This window comes from Schistocerca gregaria, chromosome X, assembly GCF_023897955.1.
Source record: "Schistocerca gregaria isolate iqSchGreg1 chromosome X, iqSchGreg1.2, whole genome shotgun sequence".
Taxonomy (NCBI): domain Eukaryota; kingdom Metazoa; phylum Arthropoda; class Insecta; order Orthoptera; family Acrididae; genus Schistocerca; species Schistocerca gregaria.
In genome coordinates, this window is record NC_064931.1 from 249,537,214 (window position 1) to 249,557,113 (window position 19,900).

Here is a 19,900-nt window from a genome sequence, read left to right on the forward strand (position 1 = left end):
CACGATATAGTACACAGTTCTTATCAATAGATGGCCCGCGGTCTCACAGTTATTCCCATGGCCTATAGAACGCCTTCCAAATGGTCTACCCTCTCCTTAGTTCCTAGCCAGATCTCCGATGAGTTGACGGGAAAGCCAACAGATGGTGCGAGGCACTGTTGACATTAGACAGTTATTGAAATAACTGCCTGTATCAGAGGAACGGTTATCGCACTAACCGTTACTTTTCAGTAACCGGTTATTTGTATCAGTTACGTTATTTTTTGCCAACTCTACTTCTCATTCAATGACAGACTACCGTATGAATGAGACCCCACACCGGAGAGTCATGTCTGCGCTGCTCGCCATGGATAGGATCCGACGAAGTGACCGCAGTATACGATGCGATCGGAGAATAAATAAGAGTATCCTTGTCCTAGGAAGTGCAAATTATGTTCCCTGCTGTGTATAATTTCCCGTCCTCTGAATTTTTTCACTTTCTACCACCTATCCCCGTTTTATAAACAACTTCCATCAACAATTTCTGTTAATATTATATCCTCAGAATTGACCATTGAATTTTACAGCGAAAATTCGATATTACTGCGAAAATTCAGAATTCCCGCCAAAAGTCGAAATTCCCGCCAATAGGGTAGGTGGAGGGTAGGGGAAGCGGTGGGAGAAAGAACAGGGACCCACATGCCAGCTGAGGAAAAAACATGGGTATGGAGTGATGTGGTGGAGTAATTAATTGATCAATTAAATTGATTTGAATATCAATTTGAAATCAAAATTGCACCAATGCCGCCCTTATCCCATTTCTTTCGTGATCGACCTAGCCTTCTTCAACCTGCACATCAATCGCATTAACTTTCCTTTATGTCTTGCTTCGATCCATATGTACCCGATGGTCACGCTATTCCTTTCTATGCTGTTGGATCTTTCCTACTATTCCTAGAATATGGAGTTGCTCTCTTATCTGACTGTTTCACTTATGAGCTTCGAAATTTGTATCCCGCCAAAGGTCTTAGATGTCCCATTCTTCCGCTTCAATTTTTCTTAATTGTTTGGTTGTTAAAGTCCATACTCTGGATTTGGTTTCAAACCGAAGCTAGGTGCCCACTGTAATAAGGCAAATAAATTAGTCGTTACCTACTGGTTGACTGTGCACAGGTTTGTTGGATTTGCGCTTAGATATAATTGATGACAACCACCGAATAAGTGAGACTTGAGATGAGAGAGAGCAGCCCATACATAGTCAGCACTGTTATAAACTGGGTGGCCTTGTATTAAGGAAGATTCAGGTTCCAGTCCTTATCTGGGCATCCTGATTTAGGTTTTCTGTGGTTTCACTAAATTGCTTCGGGCAAATTCCGGGATGGTTCCTACTATAAGGGCATGGTCGATTACCTATCTCATCCTTGTCCAAGCCAGACCTGTAAGGATGTAAATTCCAGTGTATATCAATGAAATTGTTTTTGTTGTTCTTGAATTGTAATTTCAAAACTAGAGCGATATCCTTGTAGAGGCGAATGAAGCTGCTACTAATACTACTAAAAAAAAACTAAACTAAACTCCGCCCGGACATGCCATAAAGGCCCAACGCTACCGACTGGCCGCCGCGTCATACTCAGCCACAAGTGTCACTGGATGCGGATACGGAGCGGCATGTGGTCAGCACACCGTTCTCTGGGCCGCATGTCGGTTTACGGGACGTACTAATACTACTACTAGATTAAAATATAATAAGTAATGGATCCAGTACTGATCTTTAGGGAGCCCTGATTCAACCTCCCTTCATTTTGAACGTGTTGCTTCAAACATTAGACAGTGTTGGCGAGATGTACTTGAAGACGCATTTTAGCTTCTGAGCTACATCATCAGACCGTCAAAGTCAGCGGTTTCGAAAGCTTTGTTATAGTTCAGAAAGCACATAATAGTCGCCTCTGGTTTGTCCACTACTAATTTCGATGCATCCGCCAACTTCATAAGAGCAGTTGGAGTGATGCGATTATTACAGAAACTTGACATATTCGTCTAGAAGTTTATTTGGGGTTAAGTAATTAGTAAGCTGGTCGTGAGCAATACGTTCTAAAGCCTTAGAAAATTTCTGGTAGAATGCAAATAGATCAGTAGCCAGAGGATTCTATGGCGGGTTTCTTTATGGGTAAAGTTTTACGAGTCCCTGCTGCCAGGCTGTTGGCAAGATTGCTGTATTAAGGCGATATATCTTGTGTCATTATAAAATGATGTATCGATGGATGAACAAATAATTAACTGACTGGAATGAGATTTTCACTCTGCAGCGGAGTGTGCGCTGATATGAAACTTTCCTGGCAGATTAAATCTGTGTGCCGGACCGAGACTCGAACTCTGGACCTTGCCTTTCACGTCAAGTGCTCTACCATCTTTTTTTATCTCATTTTGTTCTATATCGTTCGTTGAATTTGTTCGTGGCGGACGTCTATACACTCGTTCAGGTTGTTCGTTGATCCGTTCCTTCAGTTTTTTATTGCAGAGGATGGAGGGTGGCTAAACCCTCTGACCGAACATGCTGAGCTACCGTGCCAGCCCATCTGAGCTACCCAAGCATGACTCACGCCTAGTTCTCACAGCTTTACTTCCGCCAGTACCTCGTCTCCTACCTTCCAAACTTTACAGAAGCTCTCCCTTCTTTCAGGAGCGCTAGTCCTGCAAGGTTCGCAGGAGAGCTTCTGTGAAGTTTGGAAGGTAGGAGACCAGGTACTGGTGGAAGTACAGCTGTGAGGAGAGGGTGTGAGTCGTGCTTGGATAGTTTAGCTGGTGCCAGCACGGTAGCTTAGCGTCTTCGGTCACAGGAATAGTTGCTCACTGTAATAATAAAAACTGAGTTAATGGGTCAACAACGAAGTGAAACACGTGGCTTTTGACGTCCGCCCACAGCAGCTACAACGTACTAAAACGAACAAAATGAGATTTTTTTTTTTTTAAAAAAAAGCGTGTTCGGTCAAAGTGTTAGCTACCCTGCGTGAACGGATCAACAAAGAACCTGAACGGCTGCCATCGGACGTCCGCCACGAACAAATTCATCGACCAATGTAGAGCAAAATGAGATTTTAAAAAATGTTAGAGCACTTGCCTGCGAAAGGCAAACGTCGCGAGTTCGAGTCTCGGTCCATCACACAGTTTTAATCTGCCAGGAAAGTTTCAGTTAACTAACTCTTTTGAACAATGTGACAAAAAATAAAAGTGAGTCTGCTAAATCATAGCAGTGGTAAACGTAAATGCAGTTACGTAACAAATATTCCCTAAACATTGCTGTAGCATGAAAGTTATGCAGCCTTTTCTTTTTTTTTTTCAGAATCGTTGTTTGTCAGAGTACTTAGCGATTCCCATTAAAAAGATTTTCTGAAAACAAACGAAAACATTTGTTTTATGTTATTACTATAACGCGACATTTCCTATTATATGTAATAGTAATTCTCAATCAACCAGTCAGTTATTACGTACACTTCAGTTTAAAACTGTATTTAATAATGACATTGCGAAACAACAAAGAGAAATGACTGACCGTAACAACAAATTGAGACACAAGTCGCCGTCACCATTACATTCTGGACTCACTATTTCCTGACGCAGTGTATGTAATGAAATACGGCCCTAGTCTATGTATATTTTCTTTAATTAATTTTATTGGCTTCTTGTAGCAAAAAGGTCCGTGTGTATTCTGCAGTGGTCATTATACTGCTATGAACCACTTTGATTAGGTTGCATTTAACAAGACATATAATGTCGTTTCACGTATAATCTTTGATTGCGTACTATTGTCCCTAAACATCACTGGAGAGGTACGTCACTATAGCGGAATATCGCTTCGCTCCTGGAGCAGTGTGTAGTACGCCACCTGAAGACACTGTGTGTCGTGATGAGCACAATGGTGAAATGGTTGGTGAGGGAGTTCGCTGTAGATACACCACACTGGCGTCAGCTTATTTTTCCAATTTGCTTGGCAGTTGCGTTTAGACTGTCTCAGAAAATATGTGAAAAGTGGGTTTTTCTCTTATCTGCGCTCGTATCGCTTTGTAACAACTTCGTAGCATAAGTAAAGATTTTTTTCAGGTATTTATTCCAGTCCCATGCCGCATCCCGGAATGTAAAAACTCCGTGGCGACATAGATTGCAACAGCTGGAAGTACTAGATTCAGCTTCAAAAGCAATAGCAGACATTGTAAGTGCGCATGTGAGTAATATCTTTAGATTATTTATGAATGCATAGCTCTGTCTTCTGAAACAACTTTTCATTTCTTGTGACGTTACAGAAAAGCTACTTTTCGGGTACATTAAATAGCGAGGTTACAATATGGGACCACAACGTTGCGCCACTAAGGATGCTAGGTATCAAGTGTAGTCATATTTGTGATAGTTGGCAAACTGCAGTTAAATAAGAGACTAGAATGCTTAGCAGTCGAAGCTGCCACAGTGTCCCCGCTGTTGTATGCGGCGTGTTGGCCCAGCTTGCAACAGGTCTCACTAGACTGCGCTAAAGTTTGCCGAGGTACCTTGTGGCTGTTTTACGGTACAGGTGCTTAGAGATAAGCAACTGTGGGAACGACTTTATTTTTATTCCATCCCCAAGGCAACGCCGAATCTCTGCTGTAACACCATCATCAATGAAAAGCGTCGCACTGCATGGTACGGTTATACCGTACGGAAATTTCCGTACTCCAGTAACACGTAAGCAGAAAAGTTATTACAGCATTTAAGTACAAAATTTTTGTATCTTAACTCAACGGGCTCTGCATAACACCTAAGTTATTGTTGTGACCCTGCATAAAACTCAGCTTAACATGGTAATGTTGATTACTGTTGAGTGGATGACACTGTAGCATGTCTGTTTTTTCCGAGACATTGTTCTTAACACGAGAGATTTTAGAGGAAATTGTCGTTACGGTTTCACGATAGTATTTTAATCATTGCTCGCAAACATTGAGTGAACGACAAAATTATGTGCCCAGTTTTTGTAGAGCTATTAATGTCCTGATTATTTAAATATTGTGTAAGGAAGTTACCGCGACACAGGGGATTTTCTAGGTAGACCATCCAGGAATGCCAGTGTGGGAGGGGGATGCATACAGTGTTGAACAAAAAACATTGCTTGAGGTTTTAATGAACAGATTTCTTGCCTCGTTGCAGTACTGCTTGTTTATCACGAGGCGAGATCCCGCCTGTCGAAGACCTTTGCGAATGCATAAACACCCTCTAACACTATACTACAGGGACTCATCTGACAGTAGCATGTACATGTTATCTTCCCCGAAACAAAATTGTACCATATTGCGAAATGAGAATTTCCTCTCAAAGTTGACTGTTATCCACCCAACCACCGTTTCTCTAGCAGTGTTTCTGACTGCAAAGCACCAATATAATCATTGATTAGTAGTTCCAGGGGGCTAGATCCAAGGTAAATCGGTTCCGTGATCACAATATACGAAACGTAGTTGTACTGTAATTGCATTTGTACTTTGTGTTCCATTCAATTAAAAGTAGCCTTTTAATTAGGCCTTTTAAAAACAAAATCCATAGCGAAGCAAATTCATAGTGAAATTTGAGATTTACGAACACTTACTCTGCAGAACTAAACGCAATTTATAGATGTTTGGGCGACATTCTAACTTCGGTGCTGTGGATCTCCATTAGGTACTCCTTGCGTCCTAGTTGAGGAGTCTAGACCAAATTTTATCCAAACTTCACTAACTGAGTAAATAAATTACTATTAAGAAAAGGTGATTTTGCAATCTACTGCCCTTGCACGTATCAGATAATTGTAATGTCATATGCATTTAATGTTGATACATGATTTGTGTTGTTTCAAGCAGTGTGGTATATGGATTCAGCTTAGTGATAAACATGTTCATTGTGAAATACTGGAAAGTGTGTGAAGTCTTGTTTACAGTGTCAATTATAAATCGGGCACATTGTTAGAATGTGATCAGCACATTCAGACCTGCAAGGGATTTGCAATAAGCAAACCGTTGATACTGACATTCATAATACCTTACAAGAAATGTTGTGATGCTACAAGCAAGGTCGCTTCAGTCAACTATTGGCAGTTCTCAAGACACACAATGTAGAAGTGATCATTTCTGTGTTGTGAAAGGTACTTACACTACCTAATTTGTAACTTGTAAACAAATAAGCATAATGAGTGTCTGGCTGTTTTCCTAAGAAACAGAGCCCACATGAGATTCACAGGCAACAATAAAGTAGAATAATAACATTACAGTGAGAAACAGACATCATGTTAATTTCTTGAAAATGAGGAAAGAGGACAAAATGCTAACTTCTCTTAAAATGTTAAAAACATAAGAATAATTTTATATAAGTAATGTATCATTCAGCCTAAGATTTTTCTTAAATAGCTGCAATCTCATTTCCTATTCCATGAATCCATGTTGAGTGTATTGTTGGGATGTAGAATGTCACAATCTACAGCTGCACTGCAGTATGAAGTTTTCAAGTAAAGATGACATTACTTGCAGATTTTTTGCTGCAATAAACAATGTGAACACTTAAATACTAGTGACCAGTTACTGTCAATAACAATCTTGTGTGAACAGCTTCAGTGTTTAAAGAACAGCATCTAAAAACCACTGGAAGTAACTGTTATTTATGGAAACCAGTTTCCACCAAGTGACAAAGAAATAATTACAGTTAAGTTACAGTGAATAGTTATGAAATGAAAAATACAAATAACAGGTCCTTTACGTCAGGTTAAAGGAAGGTTCCATCAACTATATAACTACTAAGTAGCAGCATCTAAATGAAACAGTTAAAAATCTAATATGCATGTAGATGTCAGTCTAGTATGCTTTTGTAGACACAGATGCTTGAATACTTGCGACTTACTCATGAATCCATTATCTTACACATTTTTCTGTTGGCTACATAGTGCAAATATTGAACTGTTTCATTTAGGTGCTGCTACTGATAATCATGTGGGTTACTCAAAGAAACCTTCCTTTAACCTGATTGGACTGTCAGTATAGCAATGATACACAATAGTAAATAACTTACTTTGACTTTTGCTATTTCTTGTGCAGTTTCCTTAATATGTAGGTGACTTGAAGATGGATGCTTCACTGGAAATGGACATAACTTTTGGTTTTGTGATGCCATTTTTCAGTAACACAACTTCCACTAAACAGTATATGGTTCTCTTATATTGAGATAGCAATGTTACGGCCCTGACTTTTTAATGACAATGAGGTTATCATTACATCACACATTCATATTTTCTTGGATTGTTAACATTGCTTACAGATTTTAAGCTGCAGTATGCAGAGGGTTGCTGGTATCTCATAGCTTATGAGGGGTTAAGATGCCAGAAGTTCCTATGTGAAGTAGGATTAATGTAACAGATATTTCTGATTGTTTCTGAATTAAAACAAGTCATCACCAAGATTTGACAGAGGCTGATAGGGCATTACCTATTATTTAAATTGATTTTCTTTTGTTTCTGACTTCCAGTTACTTTGATTTTCTGTGAAAAAAAAAATAATTTTCTACTAGGAAAATGAATCAGATTACCATAATGAAAAATTTTATTTACAGATTCGGAAGCTGACAGGCCAACAGATAAAATTTTCTCATGGTGAGCGTTCTCGTACAGTGAAAGTAATCAGATCATGGTGAGCTACTAATTATTCCCATAATTTAGATTGTTGTTGCGTAGACTACCTTTGCTTAATAAAAATTGGCCTTTTACCTTATTGACTTCATTTTATGATAGTTTATTGTATAGCAATATATTGTCCAGTGATTCAGCTGTATTATTGAACAAGTTAGTTTAAGGAATGTTGAGAAAGTTTGTTAAAGTTAGTCACATGCTCACCACAGCTGTTGGCAAAGGCTCTGTACTAATATATTCAGAAACATGAAAGCCCCTGTTGGCATGTAATATTAAATTGGCATTGCAGGATCATGCTATTCTCATCGCATAAGTCTTGCAAGTATCTACCCTCAGATTGTTGATACCAGGATAATTAACTGATAAATGGTTTACTTTTTGTCTCAGTTGGAATGATGCAAATTACACACATGGGTGCTATAGTATGTGTGAATAACACTCGTCACCAAATCAGAGGTGCTCATCCCAGTGTCACTCCATTGTCTGTTAAATTCATAAATTGTGTGTGGAAGTAACAATCAATAAGCTTCTGAATGAAAATGGATTTTCTTTCCATCGTTTTTGATGAGTTGTACATGGGAGGAAGTAATATTGTCACTCCTGAAAGTATCCTCAGTTTTAAAAGTAAATATCACCATTATACCATGTACTTTAAGTTTACCCACTGAAGTTGGGACTGTTTCCTAGTATACTGAGATTTTCTTCATTAATCCTACCAGCTAACAATCTTGAGCTAATAAGTAATGCAATGGTAAACATTCAAATTACTTAAATATAAAATCTGGCTAGAGTGACAAAGTATCTCTACTTAATAATTTCAAAAAGAAAGAAGGAAAAATTTATTAAAGAAACTGACAAATTATTGGCAGGCTTTGTGGATAATAATTGGAATCTGTCTGTAGCAACCTTCTCAGTTATCTATGCTGTTAACGGAAAAACAGGGAAATGTAGTTGCTGTGACACACTCAGAAATTCTGCTATGGAGTATAGTAAAGTGGGTAAGATTTTATCCTGTGTTAAAAGCTAATTTGGTTATCTATTATGTTCTTTACATCATTGTGCATAGTTTTTAGATATTTGGGTGTAATTCCTTTGTGTTGCACTAAGGCTGAGTGATTGCAAGTGCCTTTCCTGCTAATATTACATTTAACTGGTGCTGTTAATTAAAAACTCAGATGTCCTGATATTCAGGTGTTTTCTGTATGTTACTGATGCTCTCCTATGTCAGTTAAACCTGTGATCAGTGATGCCACTTTCCTTTCCTTATGTTAAATATCCCCCTTACCCATATTTGTTATGGGTCCCACATGCACCAGTGAAATTATAGGTGGGTTTGTGTGTCCAGCAGTCATGGTTAGTAGAATGATTTTTTCAGAGTATCCCACCAATTGACGAAAGTCCGTCAACTGTTTTACTTAAGATAGTCTAAATGTTCAGTCTGTTCTGTATACCTGCAAATAGTTACTTAGGTATCGCTCAAGTATTTGTAGGAATAAACTGCTTCCAAATGCAACTTTGTGATATTATCATAAGATACTAGTGTCCCATGTTATAGTGCAGTTCTGCATTTCTATATATTTGCAATGAGTTACAGCTTTGCATCTCTTCAAAATTCTGTCTAGATCTGATTGGGTATTAGTGCTGCTCTTTTCAGATAATGCTTGACTGCAGATACTTGAATCATCTGCAAAAGTTGATTATGAATATTGTCTGCTAGCTCATTCGTATACAGCATGTACAGAAATGATATTCCTGTGGCATGCCTGAAGGTATTTTTCTATCTGTTGAGGGCTCCACGTTTAAAACAACCTGCTGAATCCTCTCTACCATGAAAGTTCAGTTCACAAATTTTGCTTCATACTGCATAAGAATTTGATAAGCATGGGTGTGGTAGTAAATCAAATTCCTTCCAGAAATAAATTAATACTGCTGTCTACACAACTGCTTAGATACATGACTTTGAAGATATGAGACAAAAGTAACAGTTGGATTTCACAAGATCATTTTCAGAATCCATGCTGTGAAGTGCAGATGCTGCTACAAAGGCTGCAGCTCTCCTCTCTCAGCCTGTTCATCATTCTGTTGCATTGTGATCTACAGGTCACTGTTGGCATGTAGTATCACTTTTGTGTCCACAATGGTCTTTCCTCCATTTCTCCAGGGGATCATACTCCAGGACATGAAACCTCTCCCAGTATCATGGTAAACTTCCACTCAGGCCTCACGTTCGGAGATGATCATTCTAGCCCAGCTGTGTGTAAAACATTTGTCACCACCATTTCAGTGGTGACCATCACTGTTTGTTTGTCTGAGTTTGTCATATACATTGTCAGGTATTTCAGTGGCTGACATGCTTCCAGCCAATTGAATCTTAATTGTTAATCACTGCAGTGGAATGATGATGCGTATTTGATTTTGATGTGGGGATGTTTGCCATCTCAAAGGTGTTTTGAGAATTTTTCCCGAGTGGTGTCCATGTATTTAGCTGCTCATCTCATAAGGTTGCTTGATGGGTTTTTTGCTTTTTTCACCCCTGGTTTGTATTTAATACATGTGTTCTCAAGTAATGATATGGGTGCTTATGACTTTGAGTTTTGTGCCCTAAAGCACCAACCAAACACTGACAGTCCCTGTGACAGTGATTTGTTGCATACATGACAGAGTAAATAAAGTAAAAGATTTTAGTATTAACATATGATTTTGCTTTCAAAGTAGTTTCTCTTGATTTATCTGATAGCACATGGATTAAATGAATTTTACTGTATGTGCTTGCTTTTTGTATGTACTAGTGCTTAAATCATAGAACTGTCAATCTCCCGAGGTGCTTCAATGTTCATTATTAAATGCAGTGACTACCTGATGATTAAAATCTATTTGGCCCTGTTTCTGTGTCCTAACTACAAATAATCCACAAAGCTATTGTCTTATGTACATGTTCAGTGCACACTGTAAATGACTGAAATTTTTATGTGAAAACTCTAGATTTTTAAATAAAAACTTAGACATTCTACAGTTTCATGCTTCATGTCTACATAATTATTTCTCAGCATACTCAATCAGGTTATGAGCACATTTCTCCCAACAAGAGAGCAGACCATTGGCATTGTCACTGTAGAATGCCTGAGTTTGATGGAGTCCACAATGTCACCTCTGTTGGCATTGCTTCTCAACTATTAAAGTGAAGTCCTAAAAGATGTTCTTTAAGTTTTGGAAACAAAAACCAGATTGGACAAAGTTGGATTGTATGTAGGATGTTCAATAATGGTGAACTCCAAGGTGTTGGAGTGTTGCAGGTATTGCAGTGCTTATTTGGTCTGATATTGTTGTGCAAGCAAATTTTATGAGTTTATGCTGTTTTTCTGAAGGTCTCGCTGTATCTTGCAGAGTTGTTGGTGGCACCTTTAGACACACACATTCCAAATGCAGACAGTGAATATAACAGAACACTGAACATACCATTGCCTGCTGCTAGCATGGTCCTGAACTTTCTTGATGTTGCTTATCCTGTGTGGCAGGACTCCATAGATACTCTTTTTAGTTAAAATGGTGAACCCAACTTTCAACACCTGTCATTGTGTTGTTAAGGAATCAATCACCATCGTGCTTAAAATGCAAAAGAAATTGGAGACATATGTCAAATGTTCTATTTACTCAGGAGTAAGCATTTGGTGTTTGTCATGCACTGACAGTAAAGGTAAATACTGAAATGTTGCATGCAGAAATTCAGAGCCCTTTAGCATCAGAAGGTTGCAACGTGCACCAATGAAGTAAAAAGTAGACAGAGTAATATGCATGACATGTAATACCTCAGCCAATTTTAAGAGCAGAATAATAAAATCGTGGCCATTACTTTGCAGCATGTGTTCATATTTCAGTCCATCTTTTCCTCCAGCTCTTAAAGATTGTTAAAATTTAATTTGTGATACCAATTAGTTTAGAGTTTTCACATTACGCCTGTCAGTTTAGCTTTGTGTAAGGCTACCTTGAAACTTTGTAACTTAATTAGTTGATCTTTTTAAAATATATTTTTGTCCTATTTCATTACATAATGTAGAGTTTGGGTACTTCTAACATAGAACAGGTGAAATTAAGTTAATCTTACATGCTAAAGAGCAAAACAAACTCGTACACCTGTCTAATATCATTGAGGGCTCCCACGAGCACGCAGAAGTGCAGCAACCTGACGTGGCATGGACTTCACTACTGTCTGAAGTAGTGCTGGAGGGAATTAACGCCATGAGTCCGTAAAAGTATATGGTGTGGATATCACTTATGAACAGCACATTGCAAGGCATTCCAGATATGCTCAATAGTGTTCATGTCAGGGAAGTTTGGTTGCCAGTGGAAGCGTTTAAACTCAGGAGTGTTCCTGGAGCCACTCTGCAGCAATTCTGGGTGTGTGCAGTGTCACATTGTCCTGCTGGAATTGCCCAAGTTTGTTGATACCTGCAATGGACATGAATGGATGCAGGTAATTACACAGAATACTTACGTACATGTCACCTATCAGTAGTATCTAGATGTATCAGGGGTCTCACTAACTGCATGTGCCCTACACCATTACTGCACCCCCTCCAGCTTGAACATTCCCCTGTGGAGGTGTAGGGTCCATGGATTCATGAGAATGTCTCCATACCTGTACACATCCACCTCTCCCCCTACCCCAGGGGCTCCACAACTCTTTTGTGGATACGTGCATAGTGAGCACGGGACCCCGAGCTAGTGTGGCCCTCCTTACTTTCCCGGGCTGCATACCTTCCTTTACCACATCCTTCCCCCTCGCCTCTCCAAGTATGTTTAGTGCCTATGTCTGGAGGCGGATGCTTGAAATTGTAAAACAGTCTCTTCTTTGCTTTCTCTGCTGGAAAATCGGTCCTTCTTTTGTCCTTCTCTTTTCCTTACCTCTTCTCTGCTGCAGCGTTTGAGACCTCTTCTTGCCGTGCCTTTCCTTTCCTTTACTTCCCTTTGTTCCTCCCTTTCTCTTTTCCTCCCTGTGTCTCAAGGCCGAACAAGTGACAGGATAATGCATAATTCCCCGCCCCGGAAGACAGGTACCCCCTGGTAACAGCCAGGCCTAGGGAGGGGTGATTACCTGAGCTGGTACCTTCACCTTGTTGTTAGAAACAGTTAGTGCCCTCCAGGCACGAAAATTGCTGCGTAATTAATTACTACACACCTGCCATGGCCAGGTGGAAGTGCACCGCACTTTAAATTCATAATGTGCGGCGGTTTATACACACTCCCTCGGTGGATTGTCTGACGAAGAAATTCAAAACTACCTATATGACCAGGGCGTAACCCTTTTTCATGGTGATGAAAAGGATTGACAAGGACTTGGTTCCAACCTGTACTCGCGCGCGCGGCCCCCCCCCCCCCCCCCCCAGGTTGTCCACAACTCTTTTGTGGATAAATGTGTGGCGAGTGCGGGGCCCCGAGCCATTGCAGCCTTATTTCTCTCCATGGCTGTATTTCCTTTCCTTTTCCCCCCCTCCTTGCTCCTTTCCCCCCCCTCCTTCGCTCCTTTCCCCCCCTCCTTGCTCCTTTCCCCCCTCCTTGCTCCTTTCCCCCCCTCCTTGCTCCTTTCCCCCCCTCCTTGCTCCTTTCCCCCCCTCCTTGCTCCTTTCCCCCCCTCCTTGCTCCTTTCCCCCCCTCCTTGCTCCTTTCCCCCCCCTCCTTGCTCCTTTCCCCCCCTCCTTGCTCCTTTCCCCCCCTCCTTGCTCCTTTCCCCCCCTCCTTGCTCCTTTCCCCCCCCTCCTTGCTCCTTTCCCCCCCCTCCTTGCTCCTTTCCCCCCCTCCTTGCTCCTTTCCCCCCCTCCTTGCTCCTTTCCCCCCCCTCCTTGCTCCTTTCCCCCCCTCCTTGCTCCTTTCCCCCCCTCCTTGCTCCTTTCCCCCCCCTCCTTGCTCCTTTCCCCCCCCTCCTTGCTCCTTTCCCCCCCTCCTTGCTCCTTTCCCCCCCTCCTTGCTCCTTTCCCCCCCTCCTTGCTCCTTTCCCCCCCTCCTTGCTCCTTTCCCCCCCTCCTTGCTCCTTTCCCCCCCTCCTTGCTCCTTTCCCCCCCTCCTTGCTCCTTTCCCCCCCTCCTTGCTCCTTTCCCCCCCTCCTTGCTCCTTTCCCCCCCCTCCTTGCTCCTTTCCCCCCCTCCTTGCTCCTTTCCCCCCCTCCTTGCTCCTTTCCCCCCCCTCCTTGCTCCTTTCCCCCCCTCCTTGCTCCTTTCCCCCCCTCCTTGCTCCTTTCCCCCCCTCCTTGCTCCTTTCCCCCCCTCCTTGCTCCTTTCCCCCCCTCCTTGCTCCTTTCCCCCCCTCCTTGCTCCTTTCCCCCTCCTGCCTCCCCCTCCTTGCTCCTTTCCCCCCCTCCTTGCTCCTTTCCCCCCCTCCTTGCTCCTTTCCCCCCCCCCTTGCTCCTTTCCCCCCCTCCTCCTTGCTCCTTTCCCCCCCTCCTCCTTGCTCCTTTCCCCCCCCTCCTCCTTGCTCCTTTCCCCCCCTCCTCCTTGCTCCTTTCCCCCCCTCCTCCTTGCTCCTTTCCCCCCCTCCTCCTTGCTCCTTTCCCCCCCTCCTCCTTGCTCCTTTCCCCCCCCTCCTCCTTGCTCCTTTCCCCCCCTCCTCCTTGCTCCTTTCCCCCCCTCCTCCTTGCTCCTTTCCCCCCCTCCTCCTTGCTCCTTTCCCCCCCTCCTCCTTGCTCCTTTCCCCCCCTCCTCCTTGCTCCTTTCCCCCCCTCCTCCTTGCTCCTTTCCCCCCCTCCTCCTTGCTCCTTTCCCCCCCTCCTCCTTGCTCCTTTCCCCCCCTCCTCCTTGCTCCTTTCCCCCCCTCCTCCTTGCTCCTTTCCCCCCCTCCTCCTTGCTCCTTTCCCCCCCTCCTCCTTGCTCCTTTCCCCCCCTCCTCCTTGCTCCTTTCCCCCCCTCCTCCTTGCTCCTTTCCCCCCCCTCCTCCTTGCTCCTTTCCCCCCCTCCTCCTTGCTCCTTTCCCCCCCTCCTCCTTGCTCCTTTACCCCCCTCCTCCTTGCTCCTTTACCCCCCCTCCTCCTTGCTCCTTTACCCCCCTCCTCCTTGCTCCTTTACCCCCCTCCTCCTTGCTCCTTTACCCCCCTCCTCCTTGCTCCTTTACCCCCCTCCTCCTTGCTCCTTTACCCCCCTCCTCCTTGCTCCTTTACCCCCCTCCTCCTTGCTCCTTTACCCCCCTCCTCCTTGCTCCTTTACCCCCCTCCTCCTTGCTCCTTTACCCCCCTCCTCCTTGCTCCTTTACCCCCCTCCTCCTTGCTCCTTTACCCCCCTCCTCCTTGCTCCTTTACCCCCCTCCTCCTTGCTCCTTTACCCCCCTCCTCCTTGCTCCTTTACCCCCCTCCTCCTTGCTCCTTTACCCCCCTCCTCCTTGCTCCTTTACCCCCCTCCTCCTTGCTCCTTTACCCCCCCCCTCCTTGCTCCTTTACCCCCCCCCCTCCTTGCTCCTTTACCCCCCCCCCTCCTTGCTCCTTTACCCCCCCCCTCCTTGCTCCTTTACCGCCCCCCCTCCTTGCTCCTTTACCGCCCCCCCTCCTTGCTCCTTTACCCCCCCCCCCCTCCTTGCTCCTTTACCCCCCCCCCCCCTCCTTGCTCCTTTACCCCCCCCCCCTCCTTGCTCCTTTACCCCCCCCTCCTTGCTCCTTTACCCCCCCCCTCCTTGCTCCTTTACCCCCCCCCCCTCCTTGCTCCTTTACCCCCCCCCTCCTTGCTCCTTTACCCCCCCCCCCTCCTTGCTCCTTTACCCCCCCCCCCTCCTTGCTCCTTTACCGCCCCCCCTCCTTGCTCCTTTACCGCCCCCCCCTCCTTGCTCCTTTACCGCCCCCCCTCCTTGCTCCTTTACCGCCCCCCCTCCTTGCTCCTTTACCGCCCCCCCTCCTTGCTCCTTTACCGCCCCCCCTCCTTGCTCCTTTACCGCCCCCCCTCCTTGCTCCTTTACCGCCCCCCCTCCTTGCTCCTTTACCGCCCCCCCCTCCTTGCTCCTTTACCGCCCCCCCTCCTTGCTCCTTTACCGCCCCCCCTCCTTGCTCCTTTCCCCCCCCCCCCTCCTTGCTCCTTTCCCCCCCCCTCCTTGCTCCTTTCCCCCCCCCCTCCTTGCTCCTTTCCCCCCCCCCTCCTTGCTCCTTTCCCCCCCCTCCTTGCTCCTTTCCCCCCCCTCCTTGCTCCTTTCCCCCCCCCCTCCTTGCTCCTTTCCCCCCCCCTCCTTGCTCCTTTCCCCCCCCCCCTCCTTGCTCCTTTCCCCCCCCCCCCTCCTTGCTCCTTTCCCCCCCCCCCCCCTCCTTGCTCCTTTCCCCCCCCCCCTCCTTGCTCCTTTCCCCCCCCCTCCTTGCTCCTTTCCCCCCCCCCCTCCTTGCTCCTTTCCCCCCCCCTCCTTGCTCCTTTCCCCCCCCCTCCTTGCTCCTTTCCCCCCCCCCTCCTTGCTCCTTTTCCCCCCCCCCCTCCTTGCTCCTTTTCCCCCCCCCTCCTTGCTCCTTTTCCCCCCCCTCCTTGCTCCTTTCCCCCCCCCCCTCCTTGCTCCTTTCCCCCCCCCCCCTCCTTGCTCCTTTCCCCCCCCCCTCCTTGCTCCTTTCCCCCCCCCTCCTTGCTCCTTTCCCCCCCCCTCCTTGCTCCTTTCCCCCCCCCTCCTTGCTCCTTTCCCCCCCTCCTTGCTCCTTTCCCCCCCCTCCTTGCTCCTTTCCCCCCCCCCTCCTTGCTCCTTTCCCCCCCCCCCCCTCCTTGCTCCGTTGGTTTTACAATTTGGCTTTTTGCATAATAATCTCCTATTGGCATTCCTTGGTCCCCCTCTGGGTGGTGCCTGTGAGAGCCCCTGATCAAAGTGGGTGGTATCAGGGCAGTCGGTATGCAAATGAAACACATACGGGTCCAGAACTCTGGCCTTTCTTCTGCGGCTGTCTCTGTGCGTGGAACTGATTCTTAAAGTGCTGCTTCTCTTGCCCCTTCGCCTTCCCTTCCATCGCTACCCCCTGGAAAGAGGGTCAGGCCCGTTGGCTAGGGGCGAAATCTTTCCCCCCATTATCTAGTTTGCACCAGGACTGATGAAGATACTTTCACCAATACCAAACCTTTATTCTTTGTGGAACACATTGAAACTAGTTTGGCGAAGTGGACTCCCTGAGCAAGATCTGGTCGGGTTCATTGATGATAAAAACTGCTTCAGCTGCCCAATCTGCAGCCCTTCGTGCCTGTACCCATCTCGGCACAATTCCTGTGTCCATTGCCCCCACCAGTCTCTAAATATGGTACAAGGTGTGATTTTTCACAGGGACCTCATTCTTCAAACAGATAAGGAACTTTTGGGACAACCTTTGACAGCGGGGTGTTCACTTTGTTCGGCGTGTTCAGAAGGGTCCTAAAGACAATTGTATTGATACTGGTGCCTTTATCCTGGCCTGAAGGGGATACCCTCACTGAGAAAGTAAAGATTATGGTCTATCGATGTGATGTGAAGTCGTACATCCCACTTCCTATTAGGTGTTGTAAGTGCTTGCGTTTTGGATGTGTCTTCCTGCTGTTTACAGGCCCCTCTCTGTGGTGACTGTGGACTCTCCACTCCATGGGGGGAGTCGCTGTGTTCCCCTCCTGAGTGTGTAAATTGTCATGGTAGTCATTCTCCACGTTCACCAGATTGCCCAGTATATAAGAAGGAAAAGAAAATACAAGAGCACAAGTATCTCGATCGTTTAACGTACAGAGGTATGTAAGAAATATACACGACTTCACCCTGTGTCCATGACATCTACTTACGCCTTGGTTACATCTTCACCCCTTCCTCCCCAATCCTGGACCCTCCTCCTCCCCTGCTGCTCCCACACCTTCTCCTCTGGGCGCTGGTCCCCTCTGCAGCGGGAGAAGTGTCCCACTCCTTCGGCGTCTGCCGATCAAGGGCGCCTCTCCCAGGATGCCCCTTCCCGGCACCTTCCAGGTCAAAGATCTGCTGCCGCCCCCGTTGACAGTGAAAGCTGCGGTCTGTCAACCCCCAGGTCGCCCGGTCTCTTTCTGTTCCTGATCTTGCTGCAGCTGGTTCCTTTATGCCACACAGCCCTCCTTGATTTCGGCCTGAAATGAAGAAGAAACGTAAGTCCCGGGACAAAGAGCCTCTGGTGTCAAAGGAGGCCCCATCCCTGACTTCACAACCGGATTCTGACGTGTCGTTCATGGATGTCGCCCCCCTCCCTCCTTGTCGGTGACAGGTGGTGGTATGACTGGATTTAGCGTGTTCAGCCTCCATTTAAACCATCATTCTGTGGTTCTCCAATGGAATTGTAATGGAAACTATCGTCACATTGTGGAATTGAAATCCCTTCTTTCGTCTTGCTCTGCAGCTTGGGTGGTTCTTCAGGAATCTCATTTTACTGATGCTCACTCATTGACACTCCATGGGTTCCATGTTTTCTGTCGCAATCGGGTTGGACCCCTGCGGGGTTCTGGTGTTTGTACGTTGGTCAGTACAGACATTGCTAGCACGTAGATTCCTCTTCAAACTACATTGGAAGCAGTTGCTGTTAGGGTCCACCTGGACTCTGAGGTCATGCTTTGCAGTCTTTATTTCCCTCCTGGCAGGACTCTTACACCTGCTCCTTGGGGATTTTAATGCTCATCATCCCTTGTGAGGCAGTGCCTTCCCATCTAGACGAGGTCTTCTTATAGACCAATTTATTGCAGACCACGACCTGTCCCTTCTTAATGATGGCTCCCCTACTCATTTGTGCCAGACATGGTACCTTTTCTGCCATTGATCTTTCTTTCTTCTCCCTCTCTCCTACCTTCATTACACTGGTCACCACACGACGACCTTTGTGATAGTGACCATTTCCTGTTGATTATCTAGATCCCTTCCTGCTCCCCGATGGACAGGTTACCTTGTTGGCCATGCCAATGTGCCGATTGGCTTCTATACACTGCACAGATCGTGTTTTCTCCCTCTGTCAGGTTGTATTGATGACGTCCTACGTGACGTGTCTGACGCAATTGTTCGTGCTGCTAGCCTTGCTGTCCTGCGCTCATCTGGACCATTTCGTCCCTGGCAAGTCCCATGGTGGAGTATGGTCATTGCCATCCGTGATTGCCATTGAGCTTTGCAACACTTGGAGGCACCCATCCGTAGCCAGCCTTACTACCTTTAAATGCCTCCACGCTAAAGCCCGTTATTTAATCAGACAGAGCAAGTGGACATGTTGGGAACAATTCATTTCTTCCCTTGGTTCTACTGTCACGGGTATGGGCTACACTCCACTCCCTCCAAGGTTGCCATCAGCAGTTCACCCTCCCATGCCTTCACCTCCCAGATGGCCTTTGTACAGACCCATTAGTTCTTGCAGAACATCTTGTGACCCATTTTGCTGTGGCATCAGCAGCATCAGCCTCCTATCCAGCTGCTTTCCTTCACCACAAACAGCAGGCTGAAGCTTCCACCTTATGTTTTACCCCTAGTGTGTCAGAATCTTACAACAAACCTTTTACTGAATGGGAATTTCTTTCTGCTCTATCTTCTCATGATACGGCCCCTGGCCCAGATTCCATTCATAACCAACTGCTTCATGTCAGTGCTCCACAACAGCAACAGCATCTTTGGGTATTTAACCATATCTGGCTCAAGGGTGACTTCCCTTCTCAGTGGGGGGGGATAGCATCGTGGTTCCTGTCCTTAAGCCTGGTAAGAACCCCCTATCTGTTGACAGCTATTGGCCAATTAGTTTGACCAATTTACTTGAACCGATAGTAACCCGTTGGCTCAGTTGGGTCCTCGAATCTCAGGATCTATTGTCCCCTTACCAGTGTGGCTTTCGAGAGGGACGGTCTTCAATTGACCATTTACTTTGCTTGGAATCCGCAGTTCGGCAGGCTTTTTCCCAGTGCCGCCATTTGGTTGCAGTGTTTTGACCTTCGCAAGGCCTATGACACAGCCTGGCGCCATCACATCTTACTTACCTTTCATCAGTGGGGTCTTCAGGGCCCACTCCCGAGTTTTATTCCCCAGTTCCTGTTCCATCGGTCATTCAGAGTTCGAGTTGGTACTGTTTTTAGTTCTCCACAGACCCAGGAGACTAGCATCCCACAGGGTTCTGTCTTGAGTGTCCTTTTCCTCATTGCTATCGATGGACTTAAGGCCTCTGTCAGTCCCTTGGTCGCCCCTGCCCTGTATGTGGATGATCTCTGCATTTGAGTTAGTTCCTCCTCGATGGCACCTGCAGAATGGCAGCTCCAGGGAGCTATATGGCGTGCCTCTTCAAGGACCCTCTCAAACGGGTTTCAATTCTCTCCTTCA

At 45.7% G+C, this 19,900-nt stretch overlaps 1 protein-coding gene across 3 annotated transcripts in view; it reads left to right on the forward strand.

Moving 5' to 3' along the window:
- The first annotated feature begins 3,794 nt into the window (after window positions 1-3,794).
- The window catches only part of LOC126299027 (uncharacterized), an 84,833-nt gene continuing 68,727 nt past the window's right edge, over window positions 3,795-19,900 (forward strand). Inside the window, exons 1-3 of one of the 3 annotated variants that reach the window (XM_049990669.1) lie at window positions 3,795-4,005; window positions 4,078-4,198; window positions 7,570-7,646. In XM_049990669.1, the coding sequence (XP_049846626.1) occupies window positions 3,884-4,005; window positions 4,078-4,198; window positions 7,570-7,646 (320 nt within the window). In that variant the 5' untranslated portion in view covers window positions 3,795-3,883. Of the gene's footprint in view, window positions 4,006-4,077; window positions 4,199-4,599; window positions 4,693-7,569; window positions 7,647-19,900 lie in introns of those variants that run through there. The other 2 variants (XM_049990670.1, XR_007552707.1) reach the window with 2 other exon arrangements.